At 41.4% G+C, this 22,215-nt stretch overlaps 1 protein-coding gene across 3 annotated transcripts; it reads left to right on the top strand.

Annotated features, from left to right (window-relative positions):
* The first annotated feature begins 230 nt into the window (after positions 1-230).
* LOC131267101 (trichohyalin) lies at positions 231-21,909 on the top strand. 3 transcript variants are annotated; one of them, XM_058269869.1, is made up of 21 exons: positions 231-375; positions 1,748-1,858; positions 1,950-2,102; positions 2,141-2,421; positions 2,495-2,644; positions 3,492-3,588; positions 3,733-3,788; positions 10,007-10,096; positions 10,162-10,239; positions 11,002-11,169; positions 11,244-11,732; positions 13,255-13,371; positions 15,807-15,989; positions 17,621-17,788; positions 17,879-18,037; positions 18,221-19,942; positions 20,613-20,840; positions 20,929-21,291; positions 21,364-21,434; positions 21,558-21,692; positions 21,779-21,909. In XM_058269869.1, exons 1-21 carry the CDS (start codon positions 231-233, stop codon positions 21,867-21,869), a joined length of 5,055 nt encoding a protein of 1,684 aa, XP_058125852.1. In that variant the 3' UTR covers positions 21,870-21,909. The 3 variants fall into 3 exon arrangements, with proteins under 3 accessions (XP_058125852.1, XP_058125850.1, XP_058125851.1); XM_058269867.1 differs by adding an exon at positions 11,918-11,922 and having other exon boundaries at positions 11,244-11,754; positions 17,879-19,942; XM_058269868.1 differs by having other exon boundaries at positions 17,879-19,942.
* Positions 21,910-22,215: the final 306 nt, after the last annotated feature.

Here is a 22,215-nt window from a genome sequence, read left to right as displayed (position 1 = left end):
CTTTATTACTCATCGGTCTATGTTGCTTTTTTCTTTATATGCACCGATTTTCAATGATGTGAAACTACTCCGACGACACAACCACTACCTTCACTACCACCACAGTCACCACAAAAATTCACCATCACGTTAAACAATTCCATACAAAAGAGTAACAAAAACCAAACTAGCACAGCGTCTTGCAAGCCCCAGAATACCACGTGTAGACCGCGGACCGTTCGCGGCATATTATGTCTCGCGAAGTCTACAGCACAGGTCAAACACTACCAAGCACTGGCAATAGAAGCCCCGGTCGACCATCGAGACGCTTAACTGAACTGCCGACCGTTGACAAGTCGCCTTCACGAGACTACGGAACCCGAGGAAGTCCTTTAGGTGAAGACAATAGCGTTATGCCTTACATTGATTGTGATTTCATTTGTATATCTCTCTTTACTCTCTCTCTCTCTCGATATAACGGCAACACCTTTACCTCTATGTTTCACTATGCGTCATATTTCATTCGAAAACTCCCGAGTGTTGAAAACTTGTGTTGCAATAGCTCGTTGCTATGTAAAGTAAATTCTGCTATCTTTAGTAAAGTTCTGCTATTGCTACTCTCGCACAATTATGACAGTACAGTGAACTTCTTTCGTGTCTAATTGGCCATTTGAAAGATACCATATTTTACACCACATTGTCTTTACCAAAGATATTGCTGCCAGCAGTTAAATTTTAAATTATGGAAGTTCATAGTGCCATGCAGAGTTGCTATGGTCTGCTTGTACTCATACAGTTAAATCAAGTCATTTTGCCAGTTCGGGTCTATTTCGTCACGTCAAATTCCAATCGAAATCTAGACCGAGAAAAAAAGTTAAAAAGAAAAATGTCATAATTTAGTAAGAGATGGTTTGTTGTGAAATTTGACTATAACCACTCATCACACACTTAATGACCAAACTCAAATTTGAAATAACGCTGGCGCACACATTTGTCATGGCAACTATGAACTTTCTTGCTTTTGGTGCTATATACGCAAAAAGAGAAGAATGTTTTTGAGCTGTATTTAGCTTCCTTCCGACAACAAAATCAGTTATTCTTTAATCTGAACGCGGAATTTCTAATGCTCAGTTTTTTCCATTACCCTGAAGTGAGTTCCAGTAATTAAAATGATGGTAATTGAATGCATTCGATTTAAGTTTTATAAACATATGGTTTGTTACATTTCTGAACCTTTTTTGTAGTAATGCAAAGCTCGGTTAAATAAATGACTAGATTTGGTGCCCAACCATTCTATTTTCTTAAAATAACAATATTTGCATTTATTACAATATTTGCATTTATTGGTTTATTGTCATGTCAAGACATTTCGAATTTTATTATATCAATTTCTAGAATTGCTCCATATTTTGTATTACGAATCAACATGCCAGACACATTAACGTAGATTTTTTGACGAATTTCAGATTCCGTGTACGACCGCGCCATCAACGGAATGGACAGGTCAAGGCGGAATAGTTATATGATTGTGTCACTTTGTTACTTGTTACACTTTGAGGGCGCTCTTTTTCCGTAACGTTCAAACTACCTTTTTCCTTCTTTTTGTGACATCTTTTTTGGTTTGCGTTACACGGTAGTCTCATCCGTAGCTCACACTCGTCACCTTTCCTCATTTTTATAGGCTACAAAGTACGCCAATCGCGCTCCGGAAATAACTCTCCGTTGACCTACAGTTGGAAGTCTTATCCACATCACAATTCATTTACAGCCATGGGGAGTCCATACTATCGGGACATGGACGAGCCCATAAGCCCTGCTGGCGGCCACCACCGCAGCAGGAGCGCCACCCGAGCTCCGACTCACTCCTTGGAGTATCCTCGCGAACAACTGCGTAAGTAGCCCTGGACTAGTGTGAACGCCTTCGAGCGAATTCGTGTCATACTGTAGCTTTGCGATTTCCCACTCCGCAGGAACTCGCTACCAGTCGCTGGACAGAGGCCTAGTTGATCCGCACGATCGTGAGTTCATCCCCATCCGGGAGCCTCGTGATCGATCCCGGGATCGGTCCTTGGAACGAGGTCTCTATCTCGAGGAAGAGCTGTACGGTCGACCGCCTAGGCAAGGTGAGCATCAGAGCCTCCTTCCATTCCCGCTAGACGAGCAACTCGTGATTTGTTAACAGACTTTCCATCTCACGCTGTAGCCATGCCCGAGCGAGGCTACTTGGGCGATTTGCAGGTGCAGAATGGCGAGCTGCAGCGAGAACTGGGTAATCTAAAGAAGGAACTCGAGCTGACCAATCAAAAGCTAGGCAGCTCCATGCACAGTATCAAGACGTTCTGGTCTCCCGAGCTCAAAAAAGAGCGGGCACTCCGTAAGGAGGAAAGCGCCAAGTACAGCCTGATCAACGACCAACTGAAGTTGCTGAACAGTGAAAACCAGGTACGAACGGCGCTCGATTAGCGTGGCTCTTCCGTGGATTAATTCGTCGAACTGAAATTTCCTTTTCCATCAGAAACAAGCGATGCTGGTCCGCCAACTCGAAGAAGAACTGCGGTTGCGGATGCGAGCGCCGAACATCGAAATGCAGCAACAGATGGAGGCCCTGTATGCAGAAAATGAGCATCTTCAAAGGGAGATCTCGATACTGCGGGACACCATTAAGGTAGGTCACATTATACTAACCAAACAATTTCTGCTGGGCTCTTGAAAACCTATTTTTATTAATCGTTTAGTAACTTGAAAACCCATTACACCATCCTATACTATAACAATTAAAAAGAAAAAGATACTAAAGCTGCAACGTTCACAAAATTTTTCAACATCATCTCATGAAATATACTTTATTCACTCAAAAACTCAATTAAAAATGTAAAATTGTTTAGTAAATGAATGAAAACAATGAAGAAAAGTATGACTTCAGACATAATTTGTCAGTAAAGAACTGACTTCTCATAACAATATTTCGCATCGGTAGAAATGCGTAATTCACCCTGAATTCACAGAGGCTTCATATATTTAATCCCAAATCTAATTGATATAATTTTTCAAGTAAATACTGCAATGGATTCCACTCTGTACATGCACGTAGGAGATGCTCGTATCATCACCATGGTACGTGATATTGGATCCCATGGACAAGGGGTTGAAGCATGGATGGAATATTGGATGGATCCATGAATGTATGGATGGTACATATTTAGTGGTGCAAAAATCACTGGAGCCATATTACATACTCATCTGCTCGCCTGTCTGACTGGAGTCTGATGAAAGGATCGATAGCGTTAACTAAGTATGGGGACATTTTCCAAAAGGCCTGCACATAACAAGAATTTCAAATTCGACCATAGAACTAAGGGGCCTGGAAAAATTAGTCTAAAACACTGGCATTTCGATCCATAATAAATCTTTCCTAGAAAGAACAAACGGAAACAAGGAAGATATTGTTATGAACTTTAGTCACTTTTTAACACCACGCGTCGTACATTTCAATTGTCTTTTATTTTTGCCAGGAACTGGAACTTCGGATAGAAACCCAGAAGCAAACACTACAAGCTCGCGACGAAAGCATAAAAAAGTTGCTAGAAATGCTACAAAGCAAAGGAATGGGTAAGTATCCTACCTTTGAGGGGGAGATGTCACACATACTCATTTTCCGCACATGTTCCATGAAAGCATATGGCTTTATGCGATATTTTAATTTCCCAACGTGTGATGATGCTTTAACTTAGTTTTTTGTTTAATATTTACTAGGCAAAGAGGAGGAGAGACAGATGTTCCAACAGATGCAAGCCTTGGCCCAGAAACAGGTGAGTCAACGTATTGTTTTGCCTTTATCAATCTCACTCAATGTTTCTATGAATTCGGTGTGATATACCGAATTGACGTAACTCTTTGATATAACGATCTATTGAATGTGCGCGTAGTGGACCAACGGTGTGAACGCATAGTGAACTAACGCAGTTTGCAAACGTTGTTGTAAACCAGTTCTATTTTGAAAATGTTGTACCTAGCCATCGAAACATTACCTGAATGCTTGCATCATTTGTTACCAACTGCAAAATAATACATAATAGCCTGTACATATTCTTTTAAGTTGAATTTAAATCTTTTTCTTTTTGTATCAATCTAAATTGTCAAGTGTTACGTTTGTAAATGCATTTCGATACACTACACTTCTATCTCTATTGCTTACGTACCTGTTTGGCGAAAGAATTATGATGACTTATTTTGTAAAACAACCATTCGCACAAGCAACTACGCTAGCGATCATACACCCACACACGTGGGACGGCTAGTTGTATCCGTTTCTCTGCTTCCCTCTTTCTCTTTCTCTCTTTCTCTCTTTCTCTCTCTATCTCTCTTTGTCTCTCGCTTTCTCTTTCTGTTTGTTTTATTAATTATAAATTAAGCCCTTTACCGCGTGTTTAGTAAATTATCGTTTTATGTTGATCTTTTTATGTTAGCCATTCTTATTTCCACTAACATTTTGTCAATGTTTCTTCATGTTTCCAAATCAAACAGCCAAATTCTTCATGTTTCTAAGTCAACACATGTTTTTGCTATGTTATTTTTTTCGTTATGATTACTTATTTTAATTTTCTACATGTTTTTCCTTGGTTAAGTATAGTGTTAGTTTGGTAAACTTTTCCTTATCAAACATTTCTCTTCCAAAGTTCCCTTAATTGCCACTTCTTGTTTAATTTGGGATAACTAATGTTTCCCATAGGAGAGGTTTTTGGGTTAAGGCTTTATTTCAATTTTCTGTTTTTTGTCACTGCAGGATACAAAACATCCTGAAACGGTTGCATTTTAAAACTTCCTGTACTTCTGTCGTTCTGCCTTTGTTGAATTCACAAAACTCATTCGATACTTCTTTCACCTACACAATTCTCATAGTCGCGAGAAAGAGTACGTATGTGCACACCTATAATGTATGTGTGAATGTGGCGTCGAGAGTGTGTATGTATGCATTCGGATGTGTGTTTGAGTTGACGTGGGTGATGCGGGTGTATGCGAGGGTTGTTTTGTGTCAAACAATATGATCGTATGCTGTCGTTCGCTGGCTCTCCTGCTCTGATTCGATTCACTACTAAGACGAAAAGAAGAAGTAAAGTAATATACTAAAATACAAATGCTGTCTGTTTAGTAAGAGCAAACAAAACTATCGGATCAAAACTAGTAGCACACTATACAGAGAGCAAAATCTTAGTGAAATCGAGATAAATTATAGTTTGAACAGAACGACGCAGATTATAATAATGGAATAGTGGATACATGAAAACTAAACAAGTCTGGCATAAACTAAATCTGCAATAAGAAAGAATAAGTAGAAAAGTAAGCAAACAGTTGAGCGGATGATGACGATGATCATAAACAAACAAAAATAATTCTTTCGTCAAAACAAATGCGATTTTTGACGAAGCTGAACGGCAATGATGGCTCCAAAAGTACGAGAAACGCATGGCATAAATAGACAGTATCGATGGAACATAGTCATCATGATACGCCGCCATTTACGCAGACCCTTGTGGTAGTGGAAGAAATTGTACAGAAAATGAGATGATGTGCGAAATAAACAATTTCGAGGGCGGAAAGTAAAATTTAACCTATCGAATCTAATAGAAAACGGTACTTCTGTAAATCCATCCGATACGCAGAGGTTTCAATGGTGTAAAGAATGATATTTCGGGGGCCCATCCGTAAAGTATTCCGAAAAAATATCATGTAAGCAAGGCAAAATGTGTAACAAAAAAAAACTTCAGATCAATTATTTCGAGGCAAGATCATTTAGTTTGCTTATAATTCGTGTTAGTTCCATATTTATCTTAATTAGAATACTGATCCAAACGAAGAAAATGAGAGCTGTTTAAATTATACAAATTATTCATCTAGTAATTAAAACTCGGTTAAAATAATAGTTCATTCGGTTTTTATTCGTTTTTGTTGCGTTGTAGAGCATAAAATTATGATTTCATCGTGTGACATATTCATGCAACTGTTCCCTCCTGGCATTATCCACCATGACGCGGATCTTGCAGGCTGCATAGTATGATGATCAGACATAGAATGTTTCAGCAGCGACCGCTACCGCGTATTTAAAACGCAGTGACAGCAGCCGGCTTTCCTAAAGATAAAAAAATAAAACAATTAAAACACTCAAATTGAACCAAAACCAAACCAACCGCCAACCGCTAAACAGAACCGAACCAACATCCAGTGTTGTCTTCTCTCCTCTCTTTTTCAAATGGCCATTTTCAGATGTTTGATTGCAACAACTGCACCACTACCACACCTGATTTAATGCGTAGCAGTTTTTACCAGGGCCAGCCGCCGCTCTATAGCTCAAGCTACCACACCGCGCCAGTGTCCGCGCTGCTACTGGACGGCCGCTCCGGACGATTGCCAGCCAGGCGCTATAGCATTGGCGGCGGTGTTCCGCTGCCCTCCATGGCTGACTACTGCAATCTGTCCGAGAACGCGGCCAATCTTTATACTCAGTCGGCCAATCTGACCAATTTGCTTAACGAAACCACCAAGTCGTTGTCGCGATCGTCCAATATTTTGAACATGCGTTATCAGCACCCAGCAGCACAGCCGCAGCCGCCGCAACCGCACCAGACGGCCACTAGCTCTTTGTCAACGGCCGCGGTCGCCGGTCTGCCTTCTACTGCCTCTTCGCTCTTTGCACAGTCGGCCGTCGCCAATCAGCCGCCCACATCGTCGCTCTCCATCTCGGGCATAGGCAGCTTGCTCGATCCGTCACCTTCGATGCCAATGGACCGGACGGCAGCTACGGGTTTAGTCTGTTCGTATCCAACCACCGCCAGCAGCCCACACTTAGCCAATCCACTTAGCAATACTTCCACCAATCTCTCCTACTACCAACACCACCTTCAGCAGCCGCCGCTATCGCAGCAGTCGGCGCAACACCATCACCAATACCATCAGCACGCGTCACAGTCATCAACCACCGGATACTACCGACCGTCATCCGACTATCTGCTCTCGAAACCAATCTATAGTAATCACACGGCGGCTGCTGGTACGACGAACCCGTTCTTCTCGGCTCAGCCGCACAGCGTGCTGGCGCAGACGCGGAGCCTGCTCGCCCAGCATTACGCCTCCAATCCGACTATCACTCGCTCCCTGACCAATCTACCTTCCTCCACCACCTCTGCCTACCATTACGACCATCAACATCATCAGCCAGCGGCGGCAGCGGCTCGCTACCCATCGGTCGACTATCCGACCTGCTACACGACGCACGATCAAGCTAGTAGCGCCTTGTTCAAGTACCCTTCGTACCATGCGCCATATTCCAAGTTAGACCTAGAGTACAGTAGAGCCAGCGACATGAAGCGTCAAGTAAGTTTCAAGTTCGATGTCGACACCTTGTCCATTGATTCGTAAGCGTGAACGCCATAGAACGCCGCTTCGTGCGTTAGAGAGTAGTCCGGGTAGCTGTGATACGGTGCTTTGGGTCGCGGGCCAATCGAAAGACACATTTTGGTCGAAAATAACACATCAACCTTACGTATCACTCACCTCAACCGCTTACGGCATTTATGTAGAAACAAATATGTCATATGTGTTTGTTTTTGTTTCATTTCTTTTCCTTTTTTTGGCAATTTAATACGTTCACGTTCAATGCTATCCAGATCTTGGGGATTTGTAGTTTTATTTTCGTTTCCTTGATTATTATTTTACTTCCCTTTTTGCTTTCGTTGTGTCAAACCACTACAGTGTTCGTTCGTGTGCTTCAAAATCGTATGAATAGCCCGTATCGGTGTTTACCATTATGCCTACCTCCTAAGGTTAACCTTTCCCTAGGCACAAACCTTTTACCCATCATACTTACACAACACCCACACAAACATGTACGTCAGGCGACGTGCGGAGGAAAATGCATAGTCGATGAGAAATATTTACTACGTGCTTAATTAGAATACATATTTATCTAAGACTGCCAAACTGCCAGCCAAACTCGCCGTTTTAAGTAAAATGATAAGTGTACTACTCCTTTATGACTCATTGTATGATTAAAGAATTTTAAATCCCTTGCTTTATACTGCACTTTGCTACACAGCAGCTTATTCTGTTACTGCTGTTCTGCTTATTTACTATTTAACATTATGTTATTGAAATAAAGCTTAACCAAAAACGTTATACGAAAGGTTGTCGATGTCCTGGCAAATTCATTCTCACTTTCTATCTTCCATCTAATGGTCAATAATAATAAAATACATAGCGTAGGTAGTTTGTGTCAAACGGTATAGTTGATTAAAATAGTGATACTGAACGCAAGGTACAATATTGGGTCACTGCGTCCTGAAGTACACAAGTTTTTGTTCCAGCATATGAGAGTAAGAAAGGTTATATTAGGAAAATACCTAAGCTATAAAAAAGAATTCCCCTGTTTCCCTCCCCAAGGGGACGAATAAAATTTTTGAAATTATAATAAACCTTTCCTCATAAACCATTAAATCGAGCCAACTTACGTTGTGTACAATACTTTGCAACTATCAGTATCGACATCGCAAATAAAAGATAACGAAAAACCTTATAAAGCACACTCACACATACAGCAATGTGTTTATAACACCAAACAAAATGTAAATACAATCAATTAAATGCATCAACGTCAATTAAGAATGGTGCCCAACAAAAATGTATCCTAAGTAGTGAACTCGAACAAAAGCTAATGCATCGACGCTACAAAGAAAGAACGCGAGTATTGATATAAACGATTCTGTTGACGATTAGATTTTTTATACTGTAAAAATCAGAACAAACAACGAAAAATACTCGAAACAACGGAAGAGATATGTGACATTGTGCTACCGTATCCATAATTGGAAAAAATCTTGTAGGCTATAGAACTCTGACGCGCCAACTATACAATAGAATCGAAGGATATTGAAAACTACAACAAATGTGCTACAAAGTTATGATATGATAATGTATCGACCTGTTAGATAGTAACTCTAGTGAGATGACGAACCTTATAGATTCGATTTTATGCACTTTAACCTTCGTGCACTGTAGTTCGCTGTTGTAAAATTTATCTCCCACCAAGAAGATTTATCGAATTTTAATAATATTTAACCCGTTGTAGTAACAGGTCTTTCACTTTTAGACGATAAAAAAGATAATGTGAAAACGATTTCAACGTTAGGTGATAAAGGCAAGGTATCTAAGATTCTTGTATTATACATTATTTGCGCATCTCCTGTTAGGTTTGCCCTTCCGTATTTTAAGGTACTTATTTGTTATTTATTAAAAGAAAAAGTCATATAAGAACATCGTCAAAGCTGTTGCAAAGAATTAAGAAATTGACCATGTTTGGTATCAATTGATGGTTCGTTCTGTTTATAAAATGTTGCCACGGGTTACAAATTTATATAACTACTTTTAAGAATACGTTTGAAAACAGAGTTCAAAGGAAAAGCAAAAACGATAGTAAACGAACGAAAACGAGAAGCGATATTTAACGAACGACGAGCTAGCCGGTACCAACACCTTTGCAATGTGAAAATGTTTAAAACGAGTTGGTAAACCATAGTTCTACTTGTAAGGTTAATCTTTACCAGTATCAAACGAAACACTGTACTTTGTTACTGCTTGGTTTCGTTCAGTTAGTTTTGTAGTCTAATGTTGTTACTAGAATCAGTACGAAAGTATTATGACAAATAAAGCCGAATTATGTCAAAAGTAAAGAGCGAAACACTAACCTTACCACCAGACTTTAAAAAAAACACTTTAGCAATCATATACTTCGTCTTTATAGCCACGATCGAATGAAGTTTGTTTCTTGCTTGACAGCGTACGGTCATATATATCCGACTTACTCCATAAACGCCACTCCTCACAACAGGCTGGCACATACACAGACATACTCTTTGCAACAACAATACTCTTCAGTACCACGTAATATTCGTTTGGTTTGCGCATTGATAACCATGTGTCATACAAAAAACGGTTGTTGTTTTCTAATGCTCCACTATCATTGTGTTTGTATTTGAAGCTTGATGATTTCCGTTTGGAAATTACCCGCCGTGACCAGGAGATTATGGCCATGGCAGCAAAGATGAAAACCCTCGAGGAACAACATCAGGTACCGGTGATCACATTAAGAAAGCATCTAAAACTTGTTAATCGATTTTTTTATATATATTTCAGGATTATCAACGGCATATTGCCGTTCTTAAAGAGTCACTTTGCGCCAAAGAAGAACACTACAATATGTTGCAGTCGGATGTGAGTATTAAGTACCAATGTCCTAGCGAACTGCTATCACTTGTTGTATTGAAACACCTTTATTTGAGACTAGCTTGACGCCCCGGCGTTGCTCGGTGAAGAAAAGGTTGAGAAAAGATTTATGATTTTACTCTTTACTTGAAAGTTTGAATTAATTTATTAGTTAAAATAACGGCATATTTAAATGTACGAAATTTCATGATTTTCCCCGTGATGTATAAACCTTAGGGTAGCTATGTTGGATACACCTTGACATTTGTTTACATGCTTGTTTTGTTTGTGTTAGTAAAACTGAGTTTAAATTGTAAAAAATAAATAGATAATTTAATCAAAAAATAGTGATCAAACAAACCTTCAACAACATCTGCAGTACTTAATCTTAATGTGTGAAAAGTTTCAGAAGTGACGGTTCAGTATTGGTCGAGTTTTTAGTGTACACCGAACTCCATACATAAAAAAAAGCTAAAATATGTAGTAGATTAATCAAAAAATAGTGATCAAACAAACCTTCAACAACATCTGCAGTACTTAAACTTAATGTGTGAAAAGTTTCAGAAGTGACGGTTCAGTATTGGTCGAGTTTTTAGTGTACACCGAACTCCGTACATAAAAAAAAGCTAAAATATGTAGTAGATGGAAAATATTTTTTTTTATTTTTTAGAGTCTTTCAAACTTAGGAGTTTGACTACTAAGGAGGGTCATGTTTTTTTAAATAACTTTATTACATAAGCTTTAATAGTACCGGATGTCCTATGTTTCTAGGTGGAAGAACTACGGAACAGATTGGAGGAAAAGAATAGAATGATTGAAAAGAAGACCCAAGGCACCATGCACACTGTCCAGGAAAAGAACCGTCTTCACACGGAGCTGGCTGAGCTGAAGGAGCATATGGACATTAAAGACAGAAAAATAAACGTTCTGCAAAGGAAGGTACATCCACAATCCGTTGAACGAAAGATCACCGTCAGAAAACCATACTTAAACTAAATATCACGTGTTTATAGATCGACAATCTGGAGGATCTCCTGAAGGAAAAGGACAACCAAGTTGACATGGCACGGGCGCGGCTTAGCGCTATGCAAGCCCACCATTGCAGTTCTGAGGGTGCCCTGACAAGCCTGGAAGAAGCGATTGGCGATAAGGAGAAACAGATGCAGCAACTGCGTGACCAACGCGACCGAGCAGAAGCGGAGAAGAAGGAAGAGCGAGAGTTGCACGAGCGGGAGCTGGCCGAATTCAAAATGAAGCTGCACTCACTAGATAGCGAAGTGGAGAAACTTACTACCCGCCTACATCGCGCGCTGGCAGAGAAGGACCGCTTGGAAGCTAAGCTGGAAAGCTCCCAGAGTGAGCTTGGCAAATCGAAGGCGGAACTGGATAAGGCTGCAACCGATGTTGGCCGCAGCGGTGCCGACTGGGAGCATGCGAAACAGCGAATATCTAGACTGGAGTTGGAAAACGAGAGACTTCGTAACGAGCTGGAGCGATCACAGGTAGGTGAAATGTGTAATCTTGGTGAGGAAAGATAGCATGGCTGATCTCTTTGTTATATACCATTTTTTTATGGAGGCTACTAAGCTTCCCTGTTCAGTGCGTACATGCCTCTTGTCAGCTTGAGACAGCTCTTGAGTGTGGGGTTATTCCGGGTCATAGCCGCTTTTGTGTTGCCATTCCAAAGATAAAGTCAAGGATCTTCAAATTTTATTATTTCAAATTGATTGGATCATAAATATTAATTGATTTGATTTTGATTAGATATTGATTTGATTTTCTTCTTCTTGGTGTAACGACCTCTTGATCATGCCTGCCCGTTAAGGGCTTACGAGACTTGTTTCCCTGTTGTACGTGGATAGTCAGTCCTCTCGTACAGGAGGGAGGGTCCGGTCTCGGTTGGGATTCGAACCCACGCCGTCGAGGTGGTGAGCCCCGGCGCTCATGGGCCGATTTTCTAACCGGCGCTACCGCTCGGCTGTCGCGGACCCCCAATTTTGATTTGATTGATTTGATTTTATTTATTATTATAACGGCGTGCTTTTGTACTGCAAATAGCCTAATAATTTCATTTCAGTAGATTAAGATGCTTTAGCGCGCGAATAAAACGAAGCTTAAAAGGATTTATGGGTGCGCTTACTGGAGCTGACCAAAAATTTTGCCTTTATTTCCGTACAATTTATTCGCGACTGGCGACTTTTGCCCCGACTTCCCCTATTTATAACATGTCCCGGAGGCGATGGCCGATCTCAGGGGTCATCGATCGGCGATCGGTCAGCTGATCGCTGAAGTTCCCCTTTTTGGTGTTGACGTTATCGGCTCGGGTTATCTGTTCTGAGAAGATTCTGACGACTGGCGTTAGTAACGTAACGCGTTCCTAACACTTCTTCTTATTGGCGTAACGACCTTGTTAGTCATGCCTGCCCTATGAAGGGCTTACAAGACTTTTTCCCTTTGAGTACGTGGATATATCCGTATTTACGTGGACTATTAGTCCTCTCGTACAGGGGAGGGCCCGGTCTCGGTTGGGATTCCCCCACGCTGTTGAGGCGGTGAGCCCCGGCGCTCATGGGGCGATTTTCTAACCAGCCCTACCGCTCGGCTGTCGCGGACCCCTTAAGGTGCTTTATTATTCTTTCTGTATTAGAATCATCACATTTAGAGATTTTAATATCAATGATAGTAGCACTATTGAAATTTTAAGAACTTATCATCTTCTTCTTGGCGTAACGACCTTTTGGTCATGCCTGCCCATTAAGGGCTTACGAGACTTGTTTCCCTGTTGTTCGTTGATAGTCAGTCCTCTCGTACAGGGGAGGGTCCGGTCTCGGTTGGGATTCGAACCCACGCCGTCGAGGTGGTGAGCCCCGGCGCTCATGGGCCGATTTTCTAACCGGCGCTACCGCTCGGCTGTCGAATTCTTTAACTAACACAAAAAACATGCGGTAGATTTAATTAATAAAACTGAGGAATGATCTGTGAATGTACACCGCATGACTCTTTTTCTGTTACCTCTTTTCGCAGACAACATTTGGTAGATCAACACTCACCACGTCCCAGGAACTAGATCGTGCTCAGGAACGGGCGGATAAAACTACCAACGAACTACGGCGTACACAGGCGGAGCTTCGAGTTACGCAAGTAAGACAGAAACACTTTCTGCGCATTTTCGATGCTACGGATAGTTTACTTCTCAGCCATTGGTTTTGGATTATTTACATCGATCTATCAATACATCATATCGTTTTCTATAAGAAAGTTTTCGGCCATAGCTTTGTATCTTTTCTTTTCAAATACTGTATCGTTTTGAGAACTTTCCAAATAGTATGAGTTTATGATTATTTAGTTGAGCAAACAAACCATACGTGTTCACCTTTATTCCTTCTTTATGTCAATAAAACACGATGGAGAATCCCGAAACACATTAATACAATTTGTCCAGCCTAGGAAAAGTCTAAATATTATTTGAGATATAAAAGAACCATCAGTCATGAAATCCAAACTCGTTCGTGTAATTCGTTTAAAGAAATTGATTCACACAACAACAGTACAATGTTTGATGAACACCAAACCTAGAAGAAATTATTTAGTTCTTTTTTATCATGTTTGATACGTGAATTGTTATGTTTATTACAAGCGATTTATTGATCGGTGACGCTCAGCTGCTTGTGTTTGTTATTTGAATTAAATATCATATGAATATATCCATAGCGTCTTCAATTTTTGGACAACTTTCTTATGTTTTCTCGCAATGTCCCTCAGCGTTGTCTGTCCCTCGTGTTCGTGTATCGTCTAAGTGTCACATTTTGTCTCGCTTCTGGTGTATGGATCCTTTGTATTTGACTGGAAAAGGCGTAGTTGCTGTAGTGAACCGTATTGCCTTGTATTCCTTTTTATTTCAGTACATTTGTTTGGGACTGTCCTGTCTCGTCATTGTTTTGCTACATGTTTGTATTGTAAAAAACATGCTTCAGTGTAACTGGGACTTGTGCATGTTATGAATTTAAGACGCTTTGTATGTGGAGCAGGTTGTCAATTTGGTTTGCATAAGATTTCTAATTTCTTTTGCAATCGAAGACGTTCATTACATTTATAACTTTTTTCCATCATTCATTTCCTTTAATAAAATAAAATTTTATAAATATTTTGGAAATTTAATCACACATAAAATTAAAAAAATGACACCTACCAACCCCACTCTGCACTTTTTGTCATAACTAAGAAGGGTACAGCTTAATTGCCCCGACCAGACGTATGTACGGAATGCAATGCGGCAGATTTTGCTTATTAGTCTACGTTATCTTTGATAATTACTGTATTATTGAAATAAGGCCAGCGGAACGTGGTGCATTCTCTACAAACTCAACCCATTTAAATTTATAGAAGCTATCATCATGCCATTGGTCAGACTGTTTTACGTTAAACATCACACATCAGTTAACACAATCACTGATAATCCGTTCACCAACGTTTTATAGGAACATACGGTACACGATTTTGTGAGTAGCAATTTTTTACACAATCTTGCTCTTTTGTCACTTAATAATTGATTTTGATTTAAATTTCAAACAATGCCAACAATATTTAATTCATTTTTAACGTATTTCTAACTCCACGTTCGTTCTTTGAGCTCAACTTCTTCTTATTAGACTTTTACTAATATATTTAACGGTAATTGTTTGATTTGCTGCAACAGTAAACGATAGATTTCAATTATGTATAATTTCAGTCCACTAAAACATTCGTGCACACACTCGTTACATTTTGCTCGCATTTATCGACTTTTCAAACCAAAAGCTCTCCCTTACACCTGCAGCATAGTTTTTGCAACTGACTAACCCAAAACAACCTTGTATTAAGTATTATGCAACACGCATTAGGCAAACTTAAATTTTTACATTGAAAGTGATATTAGAACTAACGCTTGGAAAAAATGTGAAGAATCAGCTTTCTGTTCCATTTTTGAGGAGTATGATGGGTGCTCCTTCACTTCAATATAATTTGTACACATATATTGAGAGAACAAACAAAAGTTTTGCAAATTCGCAACGAGCCACAATCGGTATAAACTCGTAGCAACATAGCCTAATCATTTATCAGCAACAACAGTACCATTCAATTTTTCATTCACAAACGGACACACATATTTTTTGATTGTTAGGAATGTTCTGTTGAGCTTTCGTTTCTTACACCTTCCTTATTCAACTTTGTTCCTACTGGAACTCGATCCTAATGCTACTCTTATACCAGTATCATGCATTAATGATATTTTTAAAGATTTTTCTATGTTTATCTGCGAAGTTTTTTTTATCCTAGATAATTACTACTGCTAAGCCTCTGTATTTTGTATTTGTTTTACCTTTTGATTCAATGAAATATCTTTTCCTAGTATTGCTAGATACATCGCTTGCGTTTCTAAACTTCTTTTCATTTGTTTTAATATGATTTCCCTTCTTTCTTTTTCCATTTCATCATTCTTTCTCTCGTCTCCTTTTCATAAAAAAACTCTGTGACGCAACCATGCCGTCCTTACATCATGTGCCAATCCCGAAACAAATGCCAATTTTATCACATAGACCGACGCCGAACGATCAAGAGCGGAGGCGGCCGCGTTGCAAGAGAAATTAGAGAAGAGCCAAGGCGAAGTCTATAGGCTCAAGGCTAAGCTTGAAAACGCACAAGGGGAACAGGAAAGCTTGAAACAGGAAATGGAAAGAGGCCAGGCTGGCATACAACGAATTGTTAGTGAAAGAGATAAGGTAATTTCCTGTTTCTTTACTTTGATTTTCTACATCCTTCTATCCTATTCACGACACACTGTACACACACGGCTGATAATGTAGCGAACATTAGATGTCGATCAACTTGCCACGTGGCTAATGAAAATAAATGCATATGCTGTGAGTGGAGATTGGGATGAAAATTGTAAATGTAATCTTTCACGAAATATGGACGCAAATAGACCGATAAAACACTGCCAACCATGTATGTTCATTACCAACCTCATCACATACTGGCTAAAGCGACTCGTTGCTGGGTGGATCATATTCTGATTCGTCCTCGAGCGAGCTTTTCCTGTTCCTTCAGGTATCGCAATCGTTTGAAACTGACAAAATCTTAACAAAATACATTATAAACTCATTCTCAACAACACCTTCTTGAACGAAGCAAACCCACTTACACACCCCCACTCTAGTGTTCTCAGGTAGGTAAACGACTGACGCTCGCGATTTATATATCTATGGCACCAGCAAATGTGGAAGATTGCATTGTAGATCACCTTCACCATACCTACTAGCGTAATCATCATGTTGTCCACACTATTGATAAGCCCTCCTACTACCACCCCCGTATTCTTGGTATCTACTCCAATGTGGATCGTATGTGTGTCGTGAGCCAAATATAGAAGAAATAATTCAAATGTGTCCAAGTATAAAGTGAAAGCAAAATCGTAAAATATTGGTAAAATGGACGCACAAGTAGTTAGCTGGTACGCCTTCTTGCATTGCAACATTGCACTGATCAACGTTCTTTAGGGGTATCGGACTAAATACATTGAATCAAGCCTCATGAAGCTAGACTTCTTTCAAAACAATTATGACTAGGGCACAGTGTTATCTATAGTTCGGACTACATTAAGTATCCAAGTAGAAGCAATATTACTAATGCACTGATACCATAGTCATAGCCTACAACTACATTTCCATCCAATGATGTCCAATGAGTCAGGTAAATTATGCACTAGTAAAATGCAAATCGTATTCGTAAACACTTTATCGCTGCATTCCGGCAGATTTTAAATACTCCATCACTTGGCCTAGCTTATTACCGCATGTAAAACGGCTAACTACTTATCAAGTCCACGATGTGAATGTATACACACCTGCATATACATATAAACTTGTAACAAGTGTCTAAATATAAGTATCCTATCATAGTACAACTAATATAAAAAGGCTGTGTGTAAATATTGAATGATTGGTAGCTAACATCTATCGCTCCTACAGTATACTATAACTCTACGCTTTGTAGTGTAAAGTCTATATTCTATATTTCCTACTTCTTTCCACCAAACCAGTCTGTTACTCAAATTCACCCACACACAACACATTGCGCGTGTTTAAACAGCTGTTTTAAAAATATAAAATACACATGCCTATCACACATACAACAGATTTTCTGCAAGCTTACATAACGAACATCTATTGAGCTCCCATTCTCCTCCCGAATACACTTATTTTCATTAATGGCAACCGTTTGAAAGCCATCAAGGAGATCACATTCGGTTTGGTAGAGTGCTACACTATAGACTGTCCAATGCAGTGCAGAGAAAATTAAATCATTGTCATTGATTTGTCTCTTACTGTTGTACATCATCTGACCTATGCAGGCTTATGGCGAACTGGAGAAGATACGTGAGGAGCTCGAGCGGACCCAGGCAACCCTCGGCAAATCTCAGCTGACGCAAGAAAAGTTACAGAACTCACTAGACAAGGCACAAAATGAAATTGATCATCTCCAGGAGAAGCTGGACAAGAGTGCCGGCGAAACGCGTCGGGTAAGTGGATAAACACTTCGATGAAGTTAGCTTTGGTTAGTGTACAATAATTACCCTATCGTTTTGTTTTTTTATTTTCCACCCCGACAGCTACAACTGGAGAAAGAAAAGATCAACTACGAGTTTGAAAACATTCAGTCGCAACTTGACAAATCCTTGGGTCAGTCCTCACGCATCCAGAAGGAGAAGGAAGCAGCCCAAATGGATCTCGATCGCTACCGTGATAAGGCGGACAAACTGCAAAACTCTGTCGCGCGGCTACAGAAGGAGCGCGACGTGCTGTGTGACGAACTCGAGAAGCTGAAGGAGAAGTCGGAATCTGTCCAGAGTGCGGCTCTCAAGTACCAGCGCGAACGAGACGCTATCCAGACGGAGCTTGAGGTAGTCAAAGAACGATGGGAGAAAGCACACCAGATCCATCAAAAGTTGCAGATGGAGCGGGACGATGCGATCACCGAGATTGACATACTGAAGGAAAAGCTGGACAAGGCGCTGTACGCGAGCCAGAAGGTGATCGATGAAAAGGAGACGTCCACAAAGGAATTCGAGAAGATGCTCGAGAAGTACGATCGGGCTCAGAATGAAATATACCGGCTACAGTCCCGTGTCGACACGGCCGAAGCAGACCGGAACCGGCTGGAGGTGGAAGCCGAAAGGTCCGCCCTAGCCGCCTCAAAGGCTCGCGAGGATTTGCGAAAGCTGCAGGAGGAAACGACGCGCCTCCAGGAAGCGTGCGATCGCGCCGCCATGCAGCTCGGACGCTCCAAGGAGCTGGAGGATAAGGCGAAGGAGGACGTTGACATGATCCGCGAGCGGTTAGACAAGTGCCAAACCGATCTGCGACGGGCACAGTCGGAGCGAGAAAACCAGCAGACCGAAATCGAGCGCCTCACCTACGAATTGGACCGCTCACACAACCTCTACACCAAACAAACGGCCTCGCTCGACTCGGCCCAAGAGGAGGTGGCGCGCTACGGTCTCGAGATCGAAAAAATGCGAGAGCGGTACGAAAAAACGGCCGCCGAGTTGCGGCGGCTGCAGGAGAATGAGTCGTTCTCACGTGAGGCGCGGCGCATGAAAGACGAAAACGAGCGACTTCGCGAAAAGTACGACAAAGTGATCGTGGAGCTCGAGAACTTCCGTGGCAAGTCGCAGTATGAGCAGGAAACGTTCGACAAGATGAAGGAGAAGTTTGATGCCCGCGAAAACGATTGTCAGACGATGGAGCTGAAGCTCCACGAGACGAGTCTGCAGCTTGATTTGGCCCGAGCCGAAGTGACCAAGCTGATCGCCAACCAGGAGAAGCAACGGGCGGATGCCGAACGGGCACACATCGAGTACGAGAAGATCCGCGACAAGCACGAGAAGCTCATCAAGGAGGTGGAGCGATTGCGCCAGAACCCGCAATCGGCGATCAGCCCGGGTGCACTGGCCGCCGCCAGCACCTTGAGCATGACGGACAAGAACGAGCTCGAACGACTTCGCGAGCGTCTCGAGAAGGCCTTGCAGAGCCGCGATGCCACCGAAATGGAGGCCGGTCGTCTAGCCAAGGAACTAGAAAAGGCACAGCTGCACCTTACCAAACAACAGGAGGTGTACGAGGCAACGCGCATCGAGTTTGAGCGCATGTCCGCCGAGCTAACGCGAGTGCTGGAGCGGCTGGAAAAATCCGAGGCCGAGAAGGAAACGCTGCGCCAGTCGACCAAAATCTACGAAAAACACCACCAGCAGCACGCTAGCAATCACCACGTCGAGCAGAGCTTAATGAAGCTGGAGGCCGACAACAAACAGCTGATGGCCGAGCGCGACCAGCTCGTTATGCAGCTCGAGAAGAGTCAGGACATGCTGATGAGTTTCCAGCAGGAACTGAACGCCGCCGAGCTAGAGTTGCAGCGACAATGCGAAGAGAACCGGCGCCTCAAGAACTCTCCACAGCAGCCGAATGCCGTGCAAGGATCGGCCCAGCAATCGCAGGCCACAGCTCAGGAGCTACAGAACTACAAGAAGGAGGTGACAAAACTGAAACAGATGCTCCAAGAAACTGGCGCTCGTGGGGATAACGAGCTCGAACAGTGGAGAAAAGTGGTGGAGCAGGAGAAAAATCGCGCAGACCAAGCTGAAAAGGCGGCCATTGAGCTTCAGAAGCGAATGCAGGTAATGTCCTCTGGAATGCCTGTTATTTTATGAAGATCTTACAGGATGCAAATATTGAAATACCAGAGATTAAACTAATATCTACGGTACAATTTTTTTTATACTATATCAACAGTTTGTTTCAATTTTCAAACGACTGTTGTATAGTTCATTTGTTTATTATCTTTAGGCGTTTTTGGTTTTTGGTGTACTACTTCATAACTAGCTATTTATTCTAGTTTATTGAGATTGATGATTTTTAAAGAAATCCCACAATGTGTAGCACTTGAATAATTCCTCAGTTGTCACAATGCCCCACATTGAATTGTAAGCCAACATTCACCAAAACAATTATCATCATCAATGTTAATCTTAGTGACAAAATTAAATTTTGTTTTTGATATTAGTACACCTCCCTTACAACTTTATTTATATCTTATGCTACTTTTTGTTATATTTTTATAATACGTTTAAAGTATCATACATCGCTTTAAAACGTAGTTAATTTTGTAAAATTTAGTTTGACTTACTGCTATTAAAAACGAGAGTAACAAACGACTTAAGCCGAACTGATCTGGTGTCGCACGCCATTTCATCGCGGTTCATTTTTAATTATATTATATTTTATTTACATTTGACATAACATTATTCCAACTGCCGTTATGTTAATGAGATTTCTCCTAAATCATAGGTGATGGAACAACAACTAAAACAACAGCTTCTACAAATGACCAATATGCAGAAACAAATGCAACAACAATCAACACAACAACAGCAACAACAACAACAGCAGCAGCAATCTCCTGCGAACAAAAAGGAGTTGGAAAAACTCCAGGAAGATCTAAAAACGGCAGTAACACAGCGTGACCAATTCCAGAATCAGCTTGAGTTGTTGGTACAAGAACTCGAAAAGAGCCAGGTATCTTCTCGTTATGCTATGCTCTGTGTTCTACTATTTTCATGATGCGTCATTCGGTGTACATTTTCTTCCCTTGGCCACGTTTCAGACCGAAGCTCAAGAATCTACCAAGAAAGCTCAACAGCACCAGCAGCAATTGGGCCAGCTGCAGCAGCAAATTCAGCAATTGCAGCAACAATTACAGCAAGCCACCCAGGCTGCCAACCAGAAGGTGGCTCAGAATGCCGGTGTCAGCGAAGCTGAGCGTAAGCAACTCGAAGCGCAAATGAAACAAATCGAAGATGCGACCCGTCTGCTGGAGAGCGAAAGAAAAACATTCGAGGATCAGCGCAAGGTGATCGAGAACAAGCGCAAAGAGCTGGAGGACAAGGAGAAAAATCTTATCGAGTTCGATAAGCAGCTCAAGAAACGCAAGGAGCAAATGGACCAACTAGAAAAATCACTGCAAAAGGTACGACTCCATCATTACCGAATCAATGTGTCACACGGGGGCTAATGTTTGTGACGGTTGCACTTGTTTCAGGCTGGAGGAACTGCTGCTGCTGCAGGAGAATTGAACAAACAGTTAACAGAAACACAACAGATGCTTGACAAGTATGTTTGGCCAAGTGTTGCTCAAGACATGTGCACGTCCTGAGTTCCGACGGATTTACTCGGAGATTGCACGTACACTATGAGACTCTCGAAAGGCATTACATCTTTTATTTTACATTACAGAGCATCCAAGGAACTGGGCGAGGCCCGTGAAGAAGCCAAGCGTTCTGCAGCGGAAACCGAACGACTGCTGCAGTTGGTACAAATGACGCAGGAGGAGCAGAACCAAAAGGAGAAAACAATCATGGATTTGCAGCAGTATGTACACGCGCCCCAAAATCTGTCCCCTTAGGTCAGTGAACGTTGAGCTTTATCTTTGTTATTCGTCTTCCTTTCCTTTTCAGAGCCTTAAAAAATGCTCAAGCAAAACTAAAAACAGCACAAGCACAGCCACAGGATGCGGGACCTGCTGGGTTCCTGAAGAGCTTCTTCTAAGAAGCCTCAAACATGCAATACACCCCGTACAGCAACAGTACGAAGTCATTTGCATGCGTCCAGCGGAACAGCGGTTGTCTAGTGTTGGCATCAGGTGCTGACACGATGGACAGTGGTGGAATCCAAAGTATTGCAGGCACAGTACAACTTCTAAAGTATAATTAGTCATAGGTCCAGATTGATTCGGCAGGACTTTTTCATTTACAGCTCCTTGAAACGATATACTTACTCACGGCTACTATCTCTCGATGTTATACGAAATGAATACAACCAAACAAAACAAAACAACGGACGTTGCTTGCTACCAAATGCATGGGGAGATATTAAAAAAAACATCACCGATTTT

This window comes from Anopheles coustani, chromosome 2 (assembly GCF_943734705.1).
Source record: "Anopheles coustani chromosome 2, idAnoCousDA_361_x.2, whole genome shotgun sequence".
In the NCBI taxonomy this organism is placed as follows: domain Eukaryota; kingdom Metazoa; phylum Arthropoda; class Insecta; order Diptera; family Culicidae; genus Anopheles; species Anopheles coustani.
Note: the sequence above shows the minus strand (reverse complement) of the source record. Positions and strands in the feature narration are given on the sequence as shown.